The sequence below is a fragment of the Struthio camelus genome, chromosome 3 (assembly GCF_040807025.1).
Source record: "Struthio camelus isolate bStrCam1 chromosome 3, bStrCam1.hap1, whole genome shotgun sequence".
NCBI lineage: Eukaryota > Metazoa > Chordata > Aves > Struthioniformes > Struthionidae > Struthio > Struthio camelus.
In genome coordinates, this window is record NC_090944.1 from 2,741,899 (window position 1) to 2,767,656 (window position 25,758).

General features: G+C 52.3%; 1 protein-coding gene across 1 annotated transcript in view; it reads left to right on the forward strand.

The window, feature by feature from the left end:
• LOC138066503 (otoferlin-like) overlaps positions 1–25,758 on the forward strand; it is a 109,850-nt gene that overhangs the window by 66,746 nt on the left and 17,346 nt on the right. Inside the window, 21 exon segments of the mRNA XM_068936371.1 lie at positions 1,034–1,220; positions 1,579–1,765; positions 2,484–2,692; positions 3,101–3,209; positions 3,706–3,889; positions 8,010–8,130; positions 8,714–8,814; positions 9,288–9,378; positions 14,168–14,284; positions 15,764–15,916; positions 16,306–16,495; positions 16,870–16,994; positions 18,342–18,476; positions 19,020–19,181; positions 19,980–20,099; positions 21,413–21,574; positions 21,866–22,028; positions 22,840–22,970; positions 24,384–24,413; positions 24,875–24,890; positions 24,893–25,020. Of these exon segments, the coding sequence (XP_068792472.1) occupies positions 1,034–1,220; positions 1,579–1,765; positions 2,484–2,692; positions 3,101–3,209; positions 3,706–3,889; positions 8,010–8,130; positions 8,714–8,814; positions 9,288–9,378; positions 14,168–14,284; positions 15,764–15,916; positions 16,306–16,495; positions 16,870–16,994; positions 18,342–18,476; positions 19,020–19,181; positions 19,980–20,099; positions 21,413–21,574; positions 21,866–22,028; positions 22,840–22,970; positions 24,384–24,413; positions 24,875–24,890; positions 24,893–25,020 (2,821 nt within the window).

Genomic DNA, 25,758 nt, shown 5'->3' on the forward strand with positions numbered 1-25,758 from the left:
TTCCTGTATCCTTCCTTGGGAATGAGCTATGAGCTTTTCGTGTCACTTTATTTTGGATTATTCAGTAAGGACAGCATCCCTTCCCAATTAGGCTGACAGCCCCTCTAGTAGTTGTGCACTGCAATCAGAAGTGCCAACTAGATTGTTTCTTGGAAAGAGGAGAGTTGCTAGATTACTGATGCAAATCCTGGTCACATCACTACAGACCAGTCCTTTATATCAGTTCAGACCCTCTGCTGCTGGTTGTTCACTTGTGCATACCAGCACCAGCCTGATGTGAACCAACATGATGTCCGTACTTTTTAGCTGTTGCTCCAGTTGGCCGTTGAATGGGAGCCACAGAAGTGAGGTTGAAGGGAAGATGGGAAATGATGGCTGAGGTCTCCCTACCCGCTGTAAGGACAGGGAGGGCACCAAGGGGCTTAAAGCAGCATGTGAACTCTTTTGGACTATTGTTCCATGCTGTAGTCATGCTCTTATCCCACTTTATCGTGGACAAAGTTCCTTTAGAACTGTTGTTCACGGCATCCTCTGTAGCTCTCGGGGAAGAGAGAAGAAGCAAGACCTGCCACGAGAAGCCATTTCATGGAGCTCAAGTTTCCTTCCAGTATAACCACCCCAGTTCTCCTTATACCCTGGCAGGGTATGAGGGCCTTTTCCAAAGGTAAAGGCCCTTCTAACATCCCATTCATCTGGGCTGCTGCAGATGTCTAAACTAGGTAGAGATTAGTCTTCCCCTCGGCTCCACTGCTGATAATGATTATATCCCTTTAGAAAGATGCAGGTTGTCTCTGAGGCACCTCAATGTGTTGCCATAAGGTTCCCTTATGAAACCGCCCTTCCCCGTCCTGAATCAGGAGGGTGGGCAGGAACAGGACTATGATAAAATATAGGGCTGCAGAAATGGCTACCTTTCCACCTCCTCACAGCCTGTGCTCCACAAGTGGGGCAGCTTCTCCCTCTTCTGCAAGTCTCTCCTGACAAACCTGCCAGGCCCAGGAGCTGTTTTGAGTCCTGTTTTCTGATGTTGCAGGAACCTCCTCCTTCCAGATGGGGTCCCTCCGGAGCGGCAATGGGCTCGTTTCTACCTAAAGATCTATTGAGCTGAGGGGCTGCCCCGTATGAACACCAGCCTCGTGGCCAATGTGAAGAAGGCTCTCATTGGGGAGAGCAAGGACTTGGTGGACCCCGATGTGGAGGTGTTCTTTGCAGGGCAGAAGGTGGGTGAGCTGCTTGCTATACTATTGTGACATGATAACGTGAGCAGGGCTAGCCATTGTGCAGGTTTGGGACTACGTGGCCAAGGATGATCTCAGCTGTCCTGGCATGTAGATGCTGACCTGTGTGACAAAGCTGCTTGTTTGTCCTGTGCCACGTTCCCTTCTCTTGCCCAGACTACGAGGGGGTTGCATCAGTCTGCAGTCTCCAGCAGTCTCTATTTGGGAGAAGAAAGTCCCGAGCAGAACACATGTTGCTATCATGGTCATTAGCAGGGGAGGAGTTGAGGTCTGAAAGAAGGTGGGTGGCTTGTGGGCTCAGACCCTTGTGAAACATGTGCTTTCTCCTCCCACTTGGCAGGGGAAGACATCTGTGCGGAAGAGCAGCTACGAGCCCCTCTGGAATGAGCAAATAGTCTTCACAGGAATGTTCCCCCCATTGTGCAAGAGGATAAAGATCCAGGTCCGAGACTCTGACGAAGTCCATGATGTGGCCATTGGGACCCATTTCATTGATTGGCGGGAGGTCTCTAACGAAGGAGACAAAGGCAAAGCTAATATGAGGGGAGGACTGAGACACCCTCTTCATGGTAGAGAGAGAGGCTTCCCTTTGGCAGAGAGTTAGCAAAATAGCCCAGGCTCCTTCCCCAGCCCTGGAGACAGCTGCTCCTTGGTGGCCAGTAGGAGAGACCTTTATTCCCTGCAGTGGTTTTCTGAGATCACTGGGCACCCATTCCCTGAAAACCAAGTCCCATAACATGCCTCCAGTCAGAAACTTGAAAGAAAAGACACCCAAGAGCAACTGGCCCTTCCAGAAAATTCATGGCCGTGAATGGATGAATATGTGACAGGCTCTCATGTTCACACAGACACACATGCACACACGAATGCACACACATGCACAAATGCACTAGCGCACATGTGGACAGGACCAATGTAAAAGCAGAGAGGGCTCTACGAAGGTGGCTAATGAGGGTTTCTCCTCTCTGTTGCCTCATGCTGGGTGGCTTGCCCAACGGAGTAGTTGTGTGTGTCTTTGGCGTGGTGAGCTGCACAATCCCCCTCACTGCTGTCACCACAAAATCATCTCCATGTATTGTTGCATGTGTGTATTTTCCATGTGCGCGCACGCACACACGCATGCTCAATCCTGTACTACCCTACCCAGAGCAGGGAAGTGATGCCATTCCATGAGCCAGCTTGAGCCCTGAGACAAAGCCATGCCCTCCTTCTTGCACATCCAGATGTGTGTCTGGTCTCCTGCAGGCTTCCTGCCCACCTTTGGCCGTGCCTGGGTGAACATGTACGGCTCCACTCGGAACTACACCCTGATGGATGAGCACCAAGATCTGAATGAGGGTCTGGGTGAAGGCATCTCTTTCCGGGCCAGGCTTTTGATAAGCCTTGCTGTGGAGATCTTGGAGATGAGTTGCTGATGTGAGTCTTCCCTGACCCTTTGGTTGCCAGTGACAAGTGCTGGGTGTTAGTGATAGTTTGCTCAGTCCCCTTGGTAGTTATGTCTGGTCTCATAGACTGAGGATTTTATTTGGTGTTGCACTAAAAGCACTGGATCCCCCAGCGCAACAACAAATCTTGCAAAGATTTTTCAGGTTTTATGGTCATTCAAAAAGAACGTGCAGTGAGCCTAGACACTGAGTTCAGCCAGACACCTATCTCTTAGAAGGCTTGAGCAGAGGGAGAGAAAACCCTCGTAGTCTCCATGAAAACCTAGACAGTGGCACGTCCCCTTCATAGAGCCCGTGTAGGTGTTCAAGGTGCCGAATGTGGCCTTCTGGGACCCCCTGCCCTGTGGCTTGTTCTCCTAAGGGTCCATCCAGCTGACCTTAACCTTGTATCCTACTTGCCTGTTTTTTTTCCTGCAGAACTGTCCTGGGAAAATGGAGGAGTTCTTTCTCTTTGGAGTCTTCCTGGAAGCTACCGTGATGGACAGGAAGATTGGTGACAAACCCATCAACTCTGAGGTCACAATAGGTTGGTGGTTTTCTGAGGAGGTTGGTTTTGAAACATGCCCGGCAGAGACTGCAGGAGCCAAGGCCAAAAGCAGGCTGTTTACCCCCTCTTTCCATGCTAACATTTGACAGAGCATCCGAGGCTCTCAGTTTAGGAAGAAGGTGATGGCTACTTCATTGGCACAAGCCGTGTGTGTCCCCAGATGAGCTCTTTGCTGCGTGATCTCCTGTCAGCAGTGGATCTGCTCCATCTCTCAGTTGAGAGCACCTGGCTTTGTGTTTCCAGAGGTTAACCACCAAAGGAAGGATGTATGTTTCTAATGGCTTGGAAGGGGGCATGAGTAGAGGACAGATTTCTGTTGTTAGTTTGTAATCCCTGGTCAGGGTTTCAGAAAGCTGAACTCCACTGTCCCCCATGGTTCCTGCAGAGGAAGTTGCTCCCCAGCCTGAATTAAAGGCAGGTGACTGAGCCTGTTTAACCCCAGTGTGAGTTATAGCCCCGTGACTTCTTTCCTGAGGTAACAATCTGGTTCCCGTAGATGGCATGGCCAAGCCTACCTTGCGGAGGAAGAAAGATGGAGGGGATGGGGACGAAGCAGAGTCTGAGCTGCTGCAGAACTCAAGTGAGGAAGACGGTGATGAGGATGGAGAGCTGGTCTCCCTTTGCTCATCTCAACCCATGAAACCCCTGGTCACAGACAGGTAAGTGTGCCCTCCTGGCCACCAGAGGGCGGCCTTGCTGGGCATGGCAAGGGGAAAATGAGGGAAGGGACATTGCAGTGTTGTAGTGAGGTAGGAGAGGTCTGTCTCCTGCCAGCAGCTGGGAAACAGAGAGGCAGTGTGCTCCCTTGCCTTGCAGGAGAGGGAATTAGCATCTGGTTTCTGAACGGTCTGTAGGCTGATGGGAGCAGCAGACCTAAAAGCTCGTGGGGAGAGATGTGACTTAGTTCCTTGCCCGAAGGTGTTGGCCTGTGTGCCAGGTATCTGAGCTCCCCCGAGAGTCAGCAGAGATGGAGTCAGTGCAGTCCCAGGAACCTGGAGAGTCATTCAGCCAACCAGTCCTAGGAGCAGCAGCAGCCGCCACTAGCTCTCTGTGCCCTGTGAAGGGAGCTTAGCTAAGTGCTTGTAGAGACCCCATCTTGGGTATTACAGCTAAGAAGAGCTGAACACCCACCGCCATTGCCTACAGTGCTGAGCACTCTTGTCGATTGCCTGTTGTCTCATAAAGGTTGAGTTGACCTCTCAGCCTACCCTACAGAGGGCCTCTCTCATCTACGCAGCCAGTTATGTGCCCAGCGCTCCTAGCTATCCACACCTTTAACGCTCTACCTCTGTGGCAAGTTAGGGGAAAGTTAACCAGTGGATTCAAAAATCATTGGTTGGCATTAAAAAAAGCAGATGGACTGCTGCACATGCAAGTTTCAGACATTCAGAAAACCAGCCTAAAAGACAGGTCCCTGCCTAGGACCCTTTGATGCCACAGCAAATGTGTGAATGCACAAACGCACTTCTGCCCATCAGGGAGGAAAGAGGGAGGGAGGTGCCTGGGCTTTGCGTCTTTGATTTCTCTAGCTGCCTGACATGTGAAAGCATCCTGGAGACCGTTTAGAGATTGGCAAAAAGTCTACCTTGAAATAAGGCATAGATTTCAGTAATTAAGGTAATTTGTTCTGGGGCAAGGTGCATTTGGAATCACTTGGGATCTGAAAAGCTAGCCGAGGTCACAAACACAGAGAGGGGAGGATGCAGAAACTGCTGGAGGAAGTTCATGAGGATGGGTTAGCAGGAGTTTGGGGTAAAAGTCTTAATTCTTTCAGTGTCTAGATTTGTAGCTTCTCTCTCTCTTTTGGTCAGTCTGTCTATTCCCATTCCCTCTAACTATTGGCATGCCTCGTTCTCGTGTGTCAGTGTCAGAGAATCAGGATATGGGGAAAGTAGATCCTATTCCTGGGACTGCCAAAACTGGTGAGTTTCACTGGGCAGATGAGTTCTGTTCTCTCTGCTTCAGGTTCTCCCTCTGTAGAATTGAGGCAATTCTTTGCGATGTGCAGGTAGAAATTACCCTAACAGACAGGTGATCCAGACAGCTGCAAATGTGAGTCTACTCGATGCTTTCTACCTGTGACGTGCCACTAGTGGGGCGTCCGGGATTCTTTTGTATTCTGGGGTTAGTTGCACTGAACTGGAGAGATGGTTCTTTGTCAGATGTAAGAATGTATTAGATCTAAGCGGTTCTGCACGTATGACGGACACTGGACAACACTAAACCATGACCAGCAGACAATCTACAAGTATAACAAAGCTAAGAAGTATAGTAAGGAATCCAAAACCCCCACGTATCAGAGCTCTATGGTTAAGCCACGGAAGCCCAGTACAATGACTGCTCTCGGATGCACGCTATAATGACCGCTCTCGCCCTTTCCTTGTCCTTATGGGCCAGCCCTGCGGTATAGTTTTCCCCGGCTTGTTCTCACCACGCTCGAGCTGCGCCAAGAGGATTCAGGTTCTCTCTGGCAGTTGGCATCAGGGGCGTCCCCGCTGATGGGTGGGTTGTGGCGTCTGCAGGCCAGCTGACGGTGAGTCCGAGTCCGCACAGAGGTATGTGGCTTGCTGTCTTTTATCCTTCCCGGGCTTAGTTCATTGATCAGTGCCAGACCATAGCTGGACAATGGAACGGATGGTCTTAGGTGATAACAGTAGGGATGCCAACAGGATGGTCAACAGGATGCTTATCAGTATATTCAGCAGCTATCAGTGTGCATGTTTAACAGTTGCACGTTTAACAGCTATCAGTGCGCACAGTCAGCAGCTATCAGTGCGCAATTCCAAGGTATCCAGATGCTTAGAGTGTGAGTCTGCGGTGTCCCTTCTCCTTTGCTGACTAGGTTTGCTCTGCACTCATGCTGTGCACTCATGAGGCTACGGCACCCCCACAGTGTGGTGGCTCTGGCCGTGGTGCACCCGGGGTTCCTAAACTCTTGGGGAGCACCCTAGAGCAAACCCCTCTTCTAGGGGCTGCACCATCCTGAGTCCCACACTTGCCTGTGTGGCGCCTATCACTACCGCAAGCACCTGGAGCTTCAGAAGGCTTTTCAGAAAGCCCAGAAGCAAATGGGATCAGGACCCGGGTCTTGGTGTGTCTAGGCTGCATGCCATCCCTGGCCAAGATTTGAATACAAAGGACTTGTACTCAGGAAGGCTAATCGGATTTAACCTGAGGAGATGTATTGGAAGTGGATTATTGTAACTATTATACCAGCAGATAGATGTTGCTAATCAAAATTAACTGACTGACTTAATTCAACTGGGAAATGGAAGAGACTAACCTGAATCAAGGCTGTTTGCATTCTAGATAGAACTGTCTGCCTGGGGTTGCTGCACTTGTTAAGCAGCCCATTGGGAAGGTGAATGCAGAAGGGAGATGGAAAGCACAGATGTTTTACAGAGTGTATTCCCCTGGGCTTTGCTTTTCCTACTGCCTTATCAGAGCACAGGGAGTTTCCCCATCAACTGTGGGACTCTGCTGACATCTTCTGGCTAAAAATAACCCAGATAGCTTCACAAGATGAAGTGAAGCTGTTTTGTAACCTAAGGGTGATTCCAGTTGCAGCAGGATCTGCAGTGGCTTTATCCAGGGTGAATCCTGGCTCACAGCGGATGCTCAGGCTGCCTTGGGCAAACCAGAAGCATGAACCTGTTCTGCAGGGCATGCCTGCGATCCTGGCTCTTCCCCCCCCCCCTTTTCTGTGCCATGACTATTGTCTCTCCATGCCACGTCCATCCCACAGACGAATGGAAATCTGGCAGCTCTGCAAACAGCAGAGACCTCTGCCTGTTGTGAAGGCCAGGGGGGTCTATAAGAAATGCTCGCTGGCTTTCAGAATAGGGTGTTAGTGCTTTGGTTTCACTTGTGCTCGCTCATGGTGTCTGCCTGCATGCGCTGTCACACTGGAGCACCTGGCCAATGCATGCAGCCCCAACCCTCCCTGGGCAGAGGCAGGGGTTAACCCAGGCAGGGCATGCCTGGGGGCAGTTTGGGTGGGCCTTGGCTGGGAGGGGAAAGTTTCCCCCAGGCATGGCTGGCCTAGCTGTGGGCTTGGGTGGGGACCGGTCTGGTGCTAGGAATCACAGAATGGTTGTGGTTGGAAGGGACCTCTGGGGATCATCTAGTCCAACCCCCACCTCCGCTCAACCAGGGTCACCTACAACATTTTTCCCAGGACTGTGTCCAGATGCTTTTGAATATCTGCAGTCTGTCTGGGCAACCTGGTCCCGTGCTCTGTCACCCTCACAGTCAACAAGTTTTTCTTCCTATTCATATGGAAGTTCCTGTGCTCCAGTTTGTGCCCGTTGCCTCTCGTCCTGTCGCTGGGCACCACGCAGAAGAGTCTGGCCTCATCCTCTTGACGCCCTCCCTTCAGATACTTGTCCACATTGATGAGATTCCCCCTCAATTTTTTCTTCTGCAGGCTGAAGAGTCCCAGCTCCCTTAGCCTTTCCTCCTAGGGGAGATGCTCCAGTCCCTTCATCGTAGTGGCCCTTTGCTGGACTCACTCCAGGAGCTCCATGTCTCTCTTGTATTGGGGAGCCCAGATGTGGACACAGTACTCCAGATGCGGAAGGGTGCTAGGAGAGATGGAGTCTCTGTCCTTGAACGTGCAATTCATATATGCTACTCCCAGCGCCTTTCCTCTTGGCCTGACTTCATGTATATCCATTTCCCCATCCCAGCGCTCTGACATGCTGGGAGAGGTGGGGGGCAATGGCCATTCCTGTCTGGGAGTGGTCCTACCACAGAACATCCTTCTGCTTCCTGTTGCAGGAACTGCTTCCACGTGCCATACTTTGAGAAGAAGGCCTGCAGGTACATCAAGAGCTGGTGGCCAGACCAGCGCCGGAGACTGTATAATGCCACCATCATGGACAAGATTGCAGACAAGGTGGTCAGTATGTGCTGGGGATGGAGCTGGCTCAGGGGATGGGGTAGGCCATTCCTGGCACATCCCGGCTCCCTGCATGTCTCTGCAGCTTGTTACAAAGCAGGGCCAGACCATTGCAGAGAGCCTTTATCAAACTCATGCCAGGAAAGAGGAAGCTCCGCAATACTAAACGCTCCACAGAATGAATGGCCAAACCCTGGGGGTTGAATGAATTTTGGTGTGGGTCAGACCCAGAGTGTCCCCCGGAAGGCTGAAGGAAGGTGGGAGACTTTCCCTGCCTGGACTCCTGGAGTGAGCCACTCTTGTGGCAGAGCCTCCTTTGTAGCCTGAACTGATTGCTGAGGAGCCTTTGTGATGCCTGCAGGTGGAGAGAGGTGAAATTCACATCAACTGAAGCCAGCCTCCCCCAGCCAAACATGTGCCAGAGCTGAGCTCTGTGGCAGGAAAGTCTGGGGAAGAAGCAGGTGTGTGCTATTGGCAGTGCCAGGGCTGCTCTTCATGGAGTGGCTGTGGTGCTAAACCTCAGCCTGCTGTGGGGCTCTGCTCCACTGCCCCCTTCACTGCTTCCCCCCCATTGCCATTCCAGGAGGAAGGCCTCAGTGATGTGCAGGAAACGATCAAGACGGAGAAGCCACAGCTGGAGCGCTGGCTCCGAGGGGTCCTGGAGGAGCTGAGCAGTGGGTGCTTGTGAGTAAAAGACTAGCAAAAGCTGCCCACCAAGGACCTGTGCTCTCAGCCGGGATATGGGCAAGATCATGGGACTGAGAGCATGAGCTCCCCTTGCGTTATGCTCCGAGATGACAGGCAATCATTTTCTTGGCTTAGCACACCACCATATTGATTGCCTTCTGCCTTGGAGCATGGGCAAGGTGGTACTCGCCTCTGAACTCCAAAGACCCCCAGCCAGTGATGAAAGCCACACAGACTCAGTCTTGTGGCCTCCACAGACTAGTGCCTGAGCAGTACCTTCTCCTCATGCACGTCATTGAGTGCTGGGTGTAAATAGGCCACTTGGCTGCGATTGCAGCGCACACTGAAAGAACAAGGGCGCTTCCGTGTAGGCAAGTGCCCTACTGCTAGCAGAGATCCAGCCTGGCAAGGCTGCTTGCAGAGAGCCAGCAGGCTCTCGCAGGATTCATGCTGACGAGCTTTTCCATCAGGCGCTTTGTGACCTTAGCTGACAAGGACCGGCACCACTCTTCCCGCACGAGGCTGGATCGAGAAAGACTCGAGTCCTGCATGAGGGAGCTGGTAAGTGTGATTCAGCTGGGGAGGAAGATTCGGGAATGGGGCTGGTCCCCATCAATCACAGAATCACAGAATCGTTTAGGTTGGAAGGGACCTCTGGAGATCATCTAGTCCAACCTCCCTGCTCAAGCAGGGTCACCTAGAGCATATTGCCCAGGATCACGTCCAGACGGCTTTTGAATATCTCCAGGGAAGGAGACTCCACCACCTCTCTGGGCAACCTGTTCCAATGCTCTGTCACCCTCACAATGAAGAAGTTTTTTCTCAGATTCAGATGGAACTTCCTGTGGTTCAGTTTCTGCCCATTGCCTCTTGTCCTGTTGCTGGGCACCACGGAGAAGACACTGGCCTCATCCTCTTGACACTCCCCCTTCAGATACTTGTACACGTTGATGAGATCTCCTCTCAATCTTCTCTTCTCCAGGCTGAACAGGCCCAGCTCTTGCAATCTTTCTTCATAGGAGAGATGCTCCAGCCCTCTAATCATCTTGGTAGCCCTCCGCTGGACTCTCTCCAGGAGTGCCATGTCTCTCTTGTACTGGGGAGCCCAGAACTGGACACAGTACTCCAGGTGAGGCCTCCCCAGGGCTGAGGCGAGGGGCAGGATCACCTCCCTCGTCCTGCTGGCAACACTCTGCCTAATGCACCCCAGGAGACCATTGGCCTTCTTGGCCACAAGGGCACACTGCTGGCTCATGTTTAACTTGTTGTCCACCAGCACTCCCAGGTCCTTCTCGGCAGAGCTACTTTCCAACAGGTCAGTCCCCAGCCTGTACTGGTGCATGGGATTATTCCTGCCTAGGTGCAGGACCTTGCACTTGCCTTTGTTGAACTTCATGAGGTTCCTCTCCGCCCACCTCTCCAGCCTGTCCAGGTCCCTCTGAATGGCAGCACAGTCTTCTGGTGTGTTAGCCTCTCCCCCCAGTTTAGTATCATCAGCAAACTTGCTGAGGGTGCACTCTGTCCCTTCTTCCAGGTCATTGATGAATATATTGAACAAGACTGGGCCCAGGACTGACCCCTGGGGGACACCACTAGCCACAGGCCTCCAACTTGACTGCGCCATTCACCACAACCCTCTGTGCTCGGCCATCCAGCCAGTTCTCAACCCACCTCACCGTCCACTCATCTAGCCCACACTTCCTGAGCTTACCTAGGAGGATGTGATGGGAGACAGTGTCCAAAGCCTTGCTGAAGTCCAGGTAGACAACATCCACTGCTCTGCCCTCATCTACCCAGCCAGTCATTCCGTCATAGAAGGCTATCAGATTGGTCAAGCATGATTTCCCTTTGGTGAATCCATGCTGACTACTCCTGATCACCTTCTTGTCCTCCAGATGCTTAGTGATGACCTTCAGGAGGAGCTGTTCCATCACCTTTCCAGGGATGGAGGTGAGGCTGACAGGCCTGTAGTTCCCTGGCTCCTCCTTCTTGCCCTTTTTGAAGACTGGCGTGACATTGGCTTTCTTCCAGGCCTCAGGCACCTCTCCTGATTGCCATGACCTTTCAAAGATGATGGAGAGTGGCCTAGCAATAACATCCGCCAGCTCCCTCAGCACTCGTGGGTGCATCCCATCGGGGCCCATGGATTTATGGATGTCAAGTTTGGACAAAAGATCTCTAACCTGATCTTCCTCCACCAAGGGAGAGTCTTCCTTTCTCCAGCCTTCCTCTCTTGTCTCCAAGGTCTGGAATTCCTCAGGACTGGCCTTAGCAGTGAAGACAGAAGCAAAGAAGGCATTCAATAACTCTGCCTTCTCTGTATCTTTTGTCACCAGGGCACCTGCCCCATTCAGCAGCGGGCCCACGTTTTCCCTAGTCTTCCTTTTGCTATTGATGTATTTGAAGAAGGCCTTCTTGTTGTCCTTGACATCCCTTGCCAGATTTAATTCCAACTGGGCCTTAGCCTTTCTTGTCGCATCCCTGCACGCTCTGACAACGTCCCTGTATTCCTCCCAAGTGGCCTGTCCCCTTTTCCACATTCTGTACACTTCCTTCTTCTGTTGGAGTTTGGCCAGGAGTTCCTTGCTCATCCATGCAGGTCTCCTGCCCGCTTTGCTGGACTCCTTCCTCAGAGGGATGCACTGATCCTGAGCCTGGAGGAAGTGACGCTTGAATATTAACCAGCTTTCTTGGACCCCTCTTCCTTCTAGGGCCCTACCCCAGGAGATTCCCCTAAGTAGGTCCCCGAAGAGGCCAAAGTCAGCTCTCCTGAAGTCCAGCGTTGCAATCCTACTCATTGCCCTGCTCCCTCCTCGTAGGATCCTGAACTCCACCATCTCATGGTCATTGCAGCCAAGGCTGCCTCCAACCTTCACATCTCCAACTAGACCTTCTTTGTTCGTTAGTACAAGGTCTAGCATTGCACCTCTCCTCGTTGGCGTCTCCACCACCTGAGTCAAGAAATTATCATCAATGCTTTGCAGGAACCTCTTTGACTGTTTGTGCCTAGCTGTGCTCTCTTCCCAACAGATGTCAGGGTGGTTGAAGTCTCCCATGAGAACCAGGGCCTGTGATCGTGAGGCTTCTTCCAGCTGTCTGTAGAAGGCCTCATCTATGGCTTCCTCCTGATCAGGTGGCCTGTAGTAGACCCCCACAACAGTGTCACCCATGTTACCCTGCCCTTTCATCCTTACCCATAGGCTCTCAACTTGCTCTTCATCCACCCTGAGGCAGAGCTCCATACATTCTAGTTGCTCCCTCACATAAAGAGCAACTCCACCACCTCGCCTTCCTGGCCTGTCTTTCCTAAAAAGCACATAGCCATCCATGACCGCATCCCAGTCATGTGAACTATCCCACCATGTCTCTGCAACCGCAATGAGATCATGGCCCTGCGACCGCACACAGATCTCTAACTCTTCCTGCTTATTCCCCATGCTGCGTGCATTGGTATACAGGCATTTGAGAGAGCCAGTCAAGCACGCAGGCTTCCCAGAAGAGGTGCAAGAGGATCCTCCATAGCCACATTGCATGCTGTCTCCCCTGGTTGTATGCACCCGCTGGAGGCATCCTGACTTGAGCGGTGTTTTACTGACTCCCCTGCCACTATACCACTCCCCTTCCCCCATCTTGCCTAGTTTAAAGCCCTCCGTACCAGGCTGGCCAATCTGTTGGCAAAGACGCGCGTGCCCCGCTTGGTAAGGTGGATCCCATCACTCCCTATCAGCTGTTGATCTTCAAACAGGGTCCCATGGTCATAGAAACCAAAGCCCTGTTGCCAACACCAGCGGCGCAGCCAGCTGTTAACTTGGACAACTCGTCTACTCCTCCTCCTGTCCTTTCCCCTCACAGGCAAGATTGAGGAGAAAACAACCTGGGCTCCCAGACCCTTGACCATCATTCCCAGAGCTCTGAAGTCCCGTTTGATGGTTTCCAGTTTGCCTTTCGTGTCATTAGCACCCACATGGAAGATCAGCAGAGGGTAGTAGTCCGACGCGTGGACAAGCCTTGGCAGTCTTTCCACGACATCTCTTATTCGAGCCCCTGGCAGGCAGCAAACCTCTCTGGACAAGAGGTCAGGTCGGCAGATAGGTGCCTCTGTCCCCTGCAGTAGGGAGTCACCCACAACAATCACTCGCCGTTTCTTCCGGGGGTTCCTGCACGGCACAGGGTCTGCCAGGCCAGTTGCCTCCCTTGGAGCCATGCCCAGCTCCTCCTCGGGTTGGAGGGCGCTAAACTTCTTCTTCAAGGGTAAGTCTTGAGGAGGAGCAAGAGCCTTTCTCTTTCTACGAGAGGTCACCAGCTTCCAGCCCTCTTCAACAGCGTTATGATGCACCTTTACACATGGTGCTGAGCCCTCTGACACCTCCGCTGCAGTGGGGACAGGGGACTCCCGGAGCTGAACAGTCTCCGAGAACGCCCTGTCAATCTCCCGCTCATCCTCTTGGATGCTATGCAGCCTACTAACCTCCTCCTGTAACTCCTTTATCTGGTGACGCAACTGGTCAACCACAGCACACCTCACACAGGAGAGCTGTCTGTCAGCCCAGGCCCCAATGTGGTGGGGAACCTTGGTCCTTAGGGGTCTTGACTTCCAGTCTCTGCGGATTGGTGGTTTGAGGTTTATTGCTAAAGAGGGGGACCCAAGAGCACTTCCTGTCTTGCACAGGTCCCACATGACCCTTGGGTCCACACCACTACGTCCCCTCCATCACGCTCTGCTTTTCATTGGGAAGAAATCCCGGAGTGCAGAAAAGGAGTCGCTTTATTGTCAAAGAGTTCAGGAGAGGGGAAAGCAGGAATGTAGGGGACTCTGCCGAGTATAGATGCTGCAGGGCTAGCTCTAGCCTGGGTATTTGGAGCTGGTAGGCCAACGTATTGGAAAGGAGCTGTACAAAGACCAAGTGGTTTATCCAGCTGACGCAATGAAGCTTCATTAGCCAGCTGCATACAACAGAGTGATGAATGTGACCTGTGGAAGCCTCTATGTCCCCTCTTCTGAACTGCCAGATGCTGATTTGTAGTGGAGTCAGGGAAAGGGGAGAGACCATGCTTAAGACAAGGCTTGAAGCCACTGCAAAATGCCATAAGCACAACTGACACCTCTCTGTCCCATGGCACGTCCTGCTGGGGCAGAAACCTCTGTGCTGTGGACCCTTCCTATATCCTGCTGAGGTTAACAAAGGGGCGCCAGAAGTACCATCATCTGGATGCACATGGCAGGACTAAGGCATTTGTGTCCTCACCACGCCTTCCTAAACGCAGGGAGACCTGTCTGGCTGCTTTTGCCTTCTCTGTGCTCCATTGTGCTCTCATTCACAATGTGTCCTGGGCTCCCTTTTAATCACAGGAAAATGTGGGGCAGCAAGCCACGACTCTGCGCTCGCAGGTGAAGAACACCACCATGAAAGACAAGGTGAAGCTTGTGCAAAACTTCCTCCAGAAACTCTGGTTGTTAGCTGATGAGGTGAGTTGCCCTCCACAGGGAGAGTGCCTGTTAGCTGGGTCAGCTTATGGGCAAATCCTGCGTGCAGGAGAGTTCCCTGGTGAGACAGGTCTTCTGCAAGGAGCCAGTCCAAGAAGACAAGACCTTTGTTGGGCTCTGCTCCTTTTCTAAAGGACCTGTATGTTCCTCCTGTGTCAAGACAAGTGCTTAGACCTCTCTTCAGACCACCTAATAGAAGTGCTCAGCCAAGGCAGCATGACCACTTCCCTCCACTGACTACACCAGTTATATCTCGTGTGCTAATTAACCAGTCTGTGGTGGGAACTGAGCCCTGGCTGTCCATCCTGGTGCACCGTGAGCCCAAGCCAAAATGCCCAGCCCTAACCCGTCCGCAGGTGAGGCCAGGCTTAGCCCTGGACAGGGCATCCCTGGAGCCGGTTGGATGGGACCCCTTGAGGTGGGGGCGTTTCCCAGCCTGGCCCAGGGCCTGAGGCAGGGCCCTGGCCTGAAATAGGTCACCAGTATACTTTTCACCATCTGGCAACTTTGTGTAGTCTGTCTATAAACTGCCCCGTGCCTCCCAGGTTTGCCTATACGCTCCTGGATTGGGAAGGATGAGCATTAATATAAGTTGAAGAGCCCTTCCCAGACAGTAACAGAACTGGGTCCTCTTGCAGTTGAGCTAGAGGATGGTTTTGCCTGCCTTGAGCCGTGACAAGGCCGTGCAATTCCCCAGGGGAGCAGCCCCCAGAAGGTGGCAAATGTCCACCCAATATTGAAGTGAGCAGCCTGCAGCCATCTCTGATTTTTGCTAATTAGAGAAAAATGTTAAGTAGGTAGCTCTTTGGAGAGCTTTCAGATGAAGCCATCTAATTGTTATCACTGCGGTGTACTCTTGCTTCACTCCACCTCATGGGTGACAGTTAATAGCCGAATATGTTAGAGCTGCTCACAAAATTTCCAAAAAGATGCTATATCTGCAAAATCTCTTGTTCCTTCCTGCAGAAAATTGCAGTTCCTCTGAAATTCGTGCAGTTTCTACCTGGGTCTGTGTGGCTGCAGCCATTTGGGGTTATTGGTCCACGTGGAAGTTGTAGTTTTGGCACTTGCTGTTCTCATTTGCCAATATGGGCGAGGCTCCTAGGCTTGGTGAAATAGCCCATTATAAAGTAACTCTTTTCTCTGCTTTGGCTTGCCACAGCAGAAAATAAAGCAGGCTCTAAGGCATGATAGGAGATGTCCAGACAGGGAGCTGCTTCCATTGTAGGGAATGGAAGTGCAGGGCACCTGCCCTACAGTCCTCGTGGGCACTGAACTAAGAGAAAGGGAAAATCTTCAGCCTTCCAATCTGGAGTTAATATCTTTTTTTCTTTTTTTTTTTTAAATTTTATCAGAACAAATGTAAATCCCAGTTTCTTTCCTGCTAGGCTTCACCTTGCCAGTGTGTCAGGGGTCAGAAAGGGCTAAGATGCTGACAGGGCTCTTCGTTGGTGTTCACAGCCCCAGCACACCATTGCTGACCTCTTCATCTGGATGATGAGCAACAACAAACGCATTGCTTACAGGCGTCTCCCTTGCAAGGATATTCTCTGCTGCATTGTGGATGAGGAGATGGGAAAGGACTGGGCCGAAGTGAAGACCGTCTTCCTCAAGGTGCCTGCCCGTCTTCCTTGGGGGAGCTGAAACCACAAGGAGGGAGGTGAAGCAGAGACAGAATCGGGGGGATGGGGGTGGAGATGAGAGAGCTGGGTACCAGGTGGTCTGGTAGGTGATAGAGGTCTGGAAGGAGAGAGATGTCCTATTGAGTTTGCTGGGAGGGGAGCTAGTGGCTTGAGAAGAGGAAGCCAGTGTGCTGGGAAGAACATGATGCATGAGAAAGAGTAGCGGACGTGATCCAGAATGATAAGGGGTGGGTCCCTGGGTTTAAGGAGCAGCGGTACAAGGTGAGGCCGCAGAAGGTGGTGGGCACTGCAAGAGGTGGTCTGTCCAATCTCTAAGGCCCCTCCTATGTCCCTGTAAAGTCTCTTGTCCCTTGTGCCCAGCTACCTGGGAAGAGGGGCTTTGGACCTGCAGGCTGGACAGTTCAGGCCAAGATGGAGATTTACTTGTGGCTGGGCCTCAACAAGCAGCGCAACGACTTCCTGAGCGGCGTGCCCTGTGTCTTTGAGGAGAAGATGACAGCCAGAGGCCCAAACCTGCCATCCTTTCCACGCATCAGCCTCCTTTACACGAGTAAGAGGGCAGGCTATGGAAAAGGCAGGCGGGAGCCTGGTTCAACACCACTTGGGCCAAGGACCTGCAGGAACTGAGGGGGAAATATGGGAAATACTTCCACATGTGCCAGTCTGAGGTCTCCCACTGTTCCCGTGGGGAGCTGGGGTAGGGGACTTCTGCGCCCTTCTCCTTACCCCATTCCCAGCTGTCATTCTGCACATCGTGAGCAGGACCCTGAAGAAGTCCATATCCATTCAGGATCCATGCTTTAAGCCGACTTCCTTCATCCGTGTTGGCCCTGAGCAAAAGTGTGCCTCTGAGACCTTGCTCTCCATGGCTAAGCTCCAGGGATGCATCCCAAGCTGTCTCACTTCCCCCTCTCTCTGTCACAGAGAAGCAGGTGTTCCAGCTGCGAGCCCACATGTACCAGGCCAGGAGTTTGTTTGCTGCTGACAGTAGTGGCCTTTTGGCTCCCTTTGCCCGAGTTGTCTTCCTCACCCAGAGCCAATGCACCGAGGTGAACACTATTTCCTGACCTGGAGGAGTGGGCAATCCCTGGGGTTGAATGTGGTACTTGTCCTCTCATCTGTCCATCCTGCTGCCCTGCCATGGGGCTGGGTCTCCTGACTCCTGCTGAATCATGGATCAGGTTGACCGTGGGGTCCTGGGGTGCAAAAGCAGCCATAGCACTGGGGCCTGACTATCTATCTCGAGCTTCCTTTGAGTGCAAGGTTGCCTGCTGGAAGTCTCTTCCCCAGCTGCAGGCAAGTCCAACAGCCCTTTCACTGCATGTCCCTGGGCACAAGCACACAGCCACCCCGTTTCTGTGTGACTGAGCTTTCAGCTGCCTGGTGAAGAGAAACTGGACCCTACAGGAAGCAGGAGGTGTTTCTGTGCCATCTCTTCCTGTGCTGAAGGCTGCCGAGCTTTAGCAAACCTCGTGGAAGCTGGGGATAATTTGTGCCTGCCTGCTGTTTTTTCCTGGGAGAGTCCATGGGAGATGCGCTATGGCTCACTTGCCTGCAGAGCAAGCGCCAGCCTACGGGTGCTGCCAGCACTGAAGTTGCAGCCTGTGGCCTGGCTCAGACAGGCCAGGCCTGGGGTCATTCACGGAAATGGGGTCATCCCTGTGGCTGCCCCTTTGCAGGGTACTGTTTTGTCCTGATTTGACAGAAGGAAGCAGATGCTCAGGCAGAGAAAATTAGACCATCAGAGCAAGGGGTGAACTCTGGGAGCTGCAAGTATCTTGGGTCAAGATCTGCCAAGCGAGTTAGACCTGTAATTCCCCTTCCTTTGGATCAGGCTTCAGATCCTAATGTGGCTCTTTCCTGTCTCTTGCCCCATAAGCCATCAACCCTCTAATGGGTTTAGCCCCAGGTGCCTTCACAGTATGATCCAGTAAATATCTGTGATCCAAAGCACTGCTTGGCAATAGCATTAATACCCAATAGACTGCAGACTGCCACAGTGTCCAGCATCTGCATCAGAGCTGCCTCAATTCTCTGAATAAGCAGTGGGGAGAGAAGGACCTTTACAAGACAAAATACATCTCATCTATTTTAGCCATACACCTTAGGAAGAGACAAGCGGTGCCATAAAGAGATTTCTTTTCTCTCCCCTCCCTAGTCAGGGATCCTGGGGTGCCTACCATGAAGTAAGGGAGCCTTTATGTTGTGGACATGCAATGTGACCCAAGATAAATCCCCTCATATTTTCAAAGTAACCTCCCCGCTGCTCGCAGCGCTGCAAAAGTCCTGGTGCAGGAAAACTGAGATCAGTATCCTCTCTGCTCCCGTTGTTCAGAGCCTTAGGCCCTGGCTGCTACTCCTAGCTGTAGTGGTAAATGCTGTTTCTGTTCCTCCAGGTTCTCAATGAAAGCCTTTGCCCAAGCTGGGACCAGCTGCTGGTCTTTGACAATGTGGAGCTATATGGAGAAGCTCACGAAATGCGGGACGACCCTCCCATAGTTGTCATTGAGATCTATGAGCAGGACCCAGTGGTAAGATGAATCTCAGCAGAGGAAAGCATTTCTGATTCAGGTACTGAGATCACTCCTGGCAAGGCAGCTGGTGCAGCAGATGTGAGAAGAAGTGTTTTTCCTGACCTGTGGAAGATGTTTCCTCCCTGTTTCCCAGGGCACAGAAGAAACTAGGAGCCTCTGCTGCTAATTGATCTCTTGCACTCGTTGGTGTCTTATGTTTGGAGCCAGAAGCAAGAGTTCAGGTGAGGCTGGAGGCAAGGATATATTACTGTAGTCTCTCCCTGTAGAGCAGTGCTCAGTCCTGGCCTCATTGCTGCCCCAACCCTGGGCCACCTCCTTCACCTTCCTTAAAGATGTTGGTGCATTAGGAAAGGCCTCGTGGATGGAAAGGCACCAGTGAAAGGTGACACTGAGCTTTGGTCACGTACGTGCAGCAGACTGATCCTGTTCTGCCCATACTGGGGAGTGCTGTGGGGCTAACTGTGGAGACCTTTGGTTGGTCTCTCAAGGCAGACAAGAAGCCCGATGCTAAAAACCCGAGTGCTGTCTTTGCCTGGCCAGGGCAAAGCTGACTTGATGGGCCGCACCTTTGCCCAACCTGGGGTGAAGATGTCAGATGAACAGTACTGCCCTCCACGGTTCCCTCCGCAGCTGGAGTGCTACCAGATATACCGGGGCAACTCCACAGCAGGCGACCTGCTGGCTGCCTTTGAGCTACTGCAGGTAGCAGCTGGACAGAGCCATCCCAGACCGAGGGAGGGAAGAGAGCGGGAGGGGGTGTGGGGGAGAACCGCGTTTAATCCACGCTTCTGTTTCTGAGGTGCTGCAAAGAGTGGTTAGTTCATGCATCCTAGAAAAGCTAGCAGGGTGTAGTATAGCTACTCGCAGCTCAGTGTGAGGGCAGCTCCTGCAGAGTTATGCTGGTGTGCAGTGAATGCCAGCTTCTTTCTGGCAGAGAACCCTACTAAAGCGTTGCAGCAGCACAAAGTCTCTGCAACATCCCTGGGCTATGGAAGCTGTCATTGGGAGTCTTGGTTCTCTCAAGAGATGTCAATGGGAAGGTCCCAGGTAAAAGGGGTGTGAGTTCTCATAGAGGAAGATGGTGTATGCTAAGCATCTTTGACAAGGAGCTCAGGGTGGGGGCTAATCTCTCTCTGTAGGTATCCCTCTCTTTCCATTGACTAGACAGAGCAGGAGATGCCTGGAGTGGTTGAAGGTGGTGGAGTAGAGACCTGCTGGCTTTGCTCAGGCTTTGAGCTGGCCAAAGCCTGTCCGTATCAGCCTGTCAGCTGCACTAGTGGGTGGGCTTGGAAGTTTGCTTTGCTGCTGAATGTGCCCTGTGTGGAAGCATAGCACCACCTCTTCTGCTCCTATGAACACCTTTTCCCAAAGTGCCTGTACTGTACAGTCAGTGGATTGCTGAATCATCTAAGACTCTACAGACCCAGTGCGGGAGAGCAGGGTGTGCCGGTTCCCCCAGTTCAAAAAAGCAGACCTTAATCCGTGATGCATCTCTTCCAGATTGGAGCTGGGGGCAAGTCAGACCTGCCTCGTGTCGATGGGCCCACAGGCATTGACAGGGGTCCCATCCTGCCAGTGCCACTGGGGATTCGTCTGGTGCTGAGTAAATACAGAGTGGAGGCAAATGCGTTGACAGCAGAGGAGTTCGTCTTGGGGCACCAGACTTGAATGCTGCGCAGCCAGATGGCTACACAGCAGAAGGTACTGTGTTGTCATGGCCTCGACCAGATCCCATTATGAGGGCTCCATCTGTTAGGCGAGGGTGATGTAAGGCAGAAGACTCTGTCAGTGGGTGTTTGAAGGCCAGGAGGGATCTTAGAGGTTCTGATGACAAGTTAAGCACCTACAGCCAGATGTTTGGATTGCAAGGACCTGCCTGTACTAGCTGCACAGGGAGTTAAGCTGCAGCAGCCCTAAAAAAAAAAAAAAAAAAAAAAAAAGCAGGATGACTGGATTACTACTTGCTTTCTTAACTGTGGGCACCATAGCAAGCCTAGGAGCTGCAGTAGAGGGCACTTGGTCTGAAATTCAGAGGAATGCACATTAGGGGTGTACACCTACACCTGAAGTAGTCACGCTGACTCTCCCTTAGTATCGGTGGGAGGGGAAAAACCCAAGATTGGTAGCCTGAAGCTCATTTGACCTATCTTGGACATCAAGGACAGGATGCCTGCTGCTTCTCTCTAGTGAGATATGGTGACACATCCATCAGGGCTCCTCACCCTAGGCTGACTTGGTAGACAATGGTGATGTGGGCAATAGAGACAGTGAGGTTTGGTGCATGACTCACCCGGCTGTTGTAGGTGTCTCTGCTAGGAGGAGATGCTGCTGATCGGATCCCCAGGGGCTCTAAAGAGATCCTACGTCCACGTTTTGTAGACTTTTTCATCTGGTCAAAGAAATACTATTCCTCTGGTGCGCAGTGTGAATATGGCCATGGGGGGACAGGAGGTGGAAAAAGCTCGTTTCAGGGGGACTTTTAATCATGGTGTTGGTCTCTTATCCCAAGAAAGGAAAGGGGAGGAGGCAGTCATTTCCCTGTTTCTGACAAAATGCTGCCAGTGCTGAATGAAGAGCCACTGCAGATGAGCTAAACTAAACTGATGTGGTCCTGCTCTATGGAGTCTGAGGGCAGAAGAGGGCTAGGAGAGGAGTGCTGAGGGCATCGGAAAGGAGATGTTAGGCTGTTGCAGGTGAGTCATGGGGTGGTTTGTGTGGGGTCAGTGAGAGAGCATGCTGCATGCCAGAGCCGCATGGAGAAGGAAAAGAAGCTTGAGGGCTCCATTGCTGCCCAGGTGATTTTGTGTGCCGTGAGGGATCCTTGCTCCCAGGGGATGAGGAAAGCCAACTCCTTTGGCTCCAGCAAAGAGGTCTGGCAGCAGTTGGGGGCAGTTCTTCTCACCTGTATGCCTTTCCTCCTCCTGCTGCCCTAGATGTTGTTCTGGGGACTCAGAGACCTGAAGAGAGTGAACGTGGCTCAGGTGGAGCGGCCCCGCATGGACATTGAGTGTACTGGAAAGGGGGTCCAGTCAGCTCTCATCCAGAACTACAAGAAAAGCGCCAACTTCAGCCCTTTAGTCAAGCGGTTGGGAGTGGTGAGTGTTGCCTCTTTCCTCTGAGCCCTTGGCCAAAATCCAGGCTTGGCTGGAGCTCAAATTGTGGCTGCTGGCCCCTTGCTTCCGTTTGCCCACGATAGTAAAGGAAGTGATCTCCAGCCTAGTTGGGGATCCCCTTTCTGTGATGGCTCCCAGGCCCAGCTCTGCTGGAGTTACATGAGACCTCTTCCTCCAACATGATCTCTCTTTGAGTCCCTACTGGCAACCACCACAATAGACATGCTGTAGCCTACATGCAGCCCTTGATAACCAGGACCCCTTTGCTTCCAGGACCTCCCAGAGAATGAACTGCTTCACCCGCCCCTCCACATCCGAGTGGTGGAGTGCCGGGCTTTTGGGCGTTATACCCTAGTGGGGTCCCGTGCTGTCAGCTCCGTCTGAAAGTTCATCTGTCGCCCACCAGAGAAGGCAGCCCACCATTGGAATATGACAGGTACCAGGCTTGGGCCAAGAGGGACAGGCTGGTGTGGGTCATTGGTGGGGCACCGCACACAAGTGAGCGATACAGAAAAGAAGGGAGATGGGTAGTGGGTTGTAAGGACTATGGGGCATTGTCTGCTTGGTTGTTAAATGAATTAGGATTCAAGGTTCACATCAAGGGGATGCCGTGGGGGCATGAGGTCATCGTTGCCTTTTGATTGGTTTGATCCATGGGTCTCACTGTGATAACTGCCTACTCTTCCTGACACCTGTCAGACAAGAAAGCCTGGTTCACCACTAACATAGCTGTGTTTCCGTGGCTCTACAATCTCCAACTGTTCCTTAGGACTGGGAGATGAATTTGCTCAGGACAGACAGCTCAGGCTCCCGTGGAAGAGATATAGTCAATACACTTAATGCAGCCTGGAGGGCTGGACTCATCGTTGTGTCATTGCAAGTAGCTTTTCTGTCCAGGGCACGGGCCTTGTGCTCTAGACTAGACTGAATTACTTAGATCTCTGGCGATTATAACGAGAGCCTGGGATGGCTTGCTTAGGTGGAGGTGCCTTCCCTGTGGACGTTTGTAGCAAGGAGACCTGAAAAGTCATGGGGACAGCAGCAAGACCAGCAGTGTTCCTGGCACTGAGGTGGCCAGTGTTTGAATCCCAACCAGTGTACTAATTTCCGTGCTTTGGTCCTTCTCTGAACAAGAGGGTCACATGCCACTCCTGTCTGAATCCTGTAGGATCGCACTTGAGCTCTCAGTTTCCACTCTGCACTATCCTTTCTCTCTTGTTGTCTGTCTTTCTCTGTCCTCTGTCCAGTTGAACTGCTCAATGGCTCTCTGGCAATGGCCATCAGAGGTCCTCCCTCTTGCCCCACAGGAGAGCTTGTTGTCAAGGTGGAACCTGAGGTTCCCATCAAGAAGATGGAGACCATGGTGAAGCTGGAAGCTGTGAGTATCCGTGTGTCGGCACTACTTTAGCATGTCTGTCTTCACTGCATTGTCAATAACTGGTTGATCCCCCCGCAAGCAGAGGCCACCTTGTGCTGTTGGGCATGTAGTTGGACTGATGCCTGGAATTAAAGGCCTTGGGGTCATAGTTAGTTGCACTAATCAGTCACGTCCTGTCCTGTCCTGGCTGAACTCAGCTGGTGCTTGCTGCCCCAAGACAGCCTGTCCTGGGCTAAGAAAATGAGGTATTTGTACGTTTTCCTGTGAAGACAGTTAAATAGGAATGAGCCCCCATGAGCATAACCCTGCCCCTGTGTTGCTCTGTCTGAACCATCGTTCTGTGAATGGTGCAGACTCGAGATGCATGCACCTCAGATGCATGTGGCACAGGGCTGATCCAGGCACACAGAGTCATCCTGATGCAGGCAGAGCCCTCTAGACCTACTGGGTCTGCCCTGAAAAATCAGCAGTCTGCACATGTGACAAGCAATGTGTCCCCGAGGAGTCAGACTTTGCTCACGTGTTGAATAAGCCTGTCACCGTTTTCTTGCCCAGAATGGAAATTGGAGCACCCTCCTGTAGCTGTCTACTCCAGAGCGCTCTCTACCAAAAGAAATGCCTGTGTCTCTACAGGAAGCCCTTTGTAGGGACATGTCCTCCTCTGCAGGCAAGCAGCATGTGTGCATGCATGTGCCTATGGGCACATTGCGGGCTCCAAATGTGCATGCATATCCATGGCCCCTCATGGGCACATTTACAGAAAGACCACAGCACATACAAAGCCACTTCTGCACAGATGCACATGTGCATAAACACACACACACCCGTACAACCCACAAGTCCTTGGTGGATTTAGAAATGCACCTCTACCTAGAGTTCCTAGCAGGTGCACAAAAAACTCTTGTCACTTGCATTTGCATTCACATGGAGTCTGTTGGCCCAGCTGTGTTCAGGAGGACCCCCAGAGCACGTGTGCATGTGTGAAAAGCCCTGGCATGCACATGCTTCTTGGCTTCGGGAAATGTACCACAAAAACTTGCAAACCTCCTTAGCTAGACAAAAAGAAGCTCCAAGGGAGCAAAGCAGTCTTTATCCATACTGAAGGCCCAGGTATCTTTCCAGGCCCGTGCTCTCATTGTTTGGGATTGGGGTTCTTCATTAGCAGAGCTCTCCCAAGAGGAGATGGGTTTGATGTGTCCCAGCAGACGTCTCCCTTGTATGCAGAGCTTCCCAGCCAGGGCTGTTCCTTCAAGGCCTTTGCTTCCTGCAACCGTGGGGAGCTGTTTGTGACTTCTCGCAGCTCACTGTGCACGTGTGTGTCTGTGTGCCTTTGTACTCTGCTGCCTTTTGGCGGTGCAGTTGCCCACTAGCCTGCTGTTCCCTCTCCCTGTTCCCTTTTAGCCCTGGTGGCAGAACTCGGATGCAGTGGTGAAGGTGGAGGTGGTAAGTGACGGATCTGCTTCCGAGCATAGTTGGGCTGGGAGGAGCAGGAGAGACAGCACCCTGCGAGTGTGCATGATGATTATTCCCACCACAACTATGTGGTTGTGGTACCACCTCCCAAAGGCTTAATGGTGAGGCACTGAGCGGGCTCAGGATACCTTGCTGGGACAGGGGGCCTGGTACCATGTAAGCTTCAGGTGCTTCAGCCTGGGAAATGCATGAGTGAAAGGGATGGTGGAAAAGGGATGAGGACATCTCTGGTTTAGGACTCTGACACTGTCTCTCTGGAGCCTTGGGCAGCTCCCTTTGCTACTCAGAGCCTGTTGTGAAAGGTGGCAGGTGCTAATGATACAGGGTTCTGCCTTCTCAAGGGATTTACCTATCACCTTGGCCCTTTGAGAGACATCTTGCTTCCATCTGATCCCTCTTCTTCTCTGTCTTTGCTTCCTTTGTTCCTGCAGTCTGAGGAAGAGAAGGAGAAAAGAAGAAGAAGAAGAAAGGAGGAGGAGGAGCAGGAGGAGGAGAGGAAGGAGAAGAGGAGGAGCCGGATGAGAGCATGCTGGACTGGTGGTCCAAGTATTTTGCTTCAATTGAGAGCAGTGGAGGGGTGCATGTAGGGGGGTGCAGGAAGATGTTCCCTGCCTGCAAGGTCTCGGCTATTTCCAGCAGAACAGCACAGTCCCAACATCTGTTGGGACAGCACAGCAGTGGACTGCTTTTGAAATGCAAACAGTGCCCATTCCCAGCACTAAGGCTGGGACCACTGGCCTAAGGAAGGAGGGGAAGTATGTGTATTGAAGTCCCCATCCCCAGTGTGAAAAATGGGGTGGTAGAAAAGCAGCGATCAGCTGCTGTTTCTGTCTGTTGCCTCCCTGATCATTGCCGAGCTGGTAAGGGGCACGTGGGCTTGCGCCAGCCAGGTGCTCATTCCGTTTCCCTTTCTGGTACCAGCCCAGTCGTCTTCCCAGTGTCTCAGCTGCGAACTGCCCAAGTGCACAAGGATGCCATGCAAACATAGACACGTCCTCCTGCCCCATCCCCTGCGAGAGACTCTCCCTCGCACACAGTCCTGCTCATGGCTGAGCCCTGCCTTTGTGAGAATTCCTGCTCACGTACCAGTGCTGAAAAATTGTACAGTGAGGGAGAGGGTGTTTCTTTTCTCCTGTGGGGCCTGATCCTCCGCTGTTACACAGAACCACCTAAAACTAAAGGCTCTTTGCACTGGCAACATCCCTGGCCTTGGGAACTGCTCCTTGGATACCCTAGAGCCATCCCCACTTGCCTGGGCTCTGTCCAGCTTCCTGGATGGACACACAATTTAAACAAGTGCAAGAGAGAGGTAAAA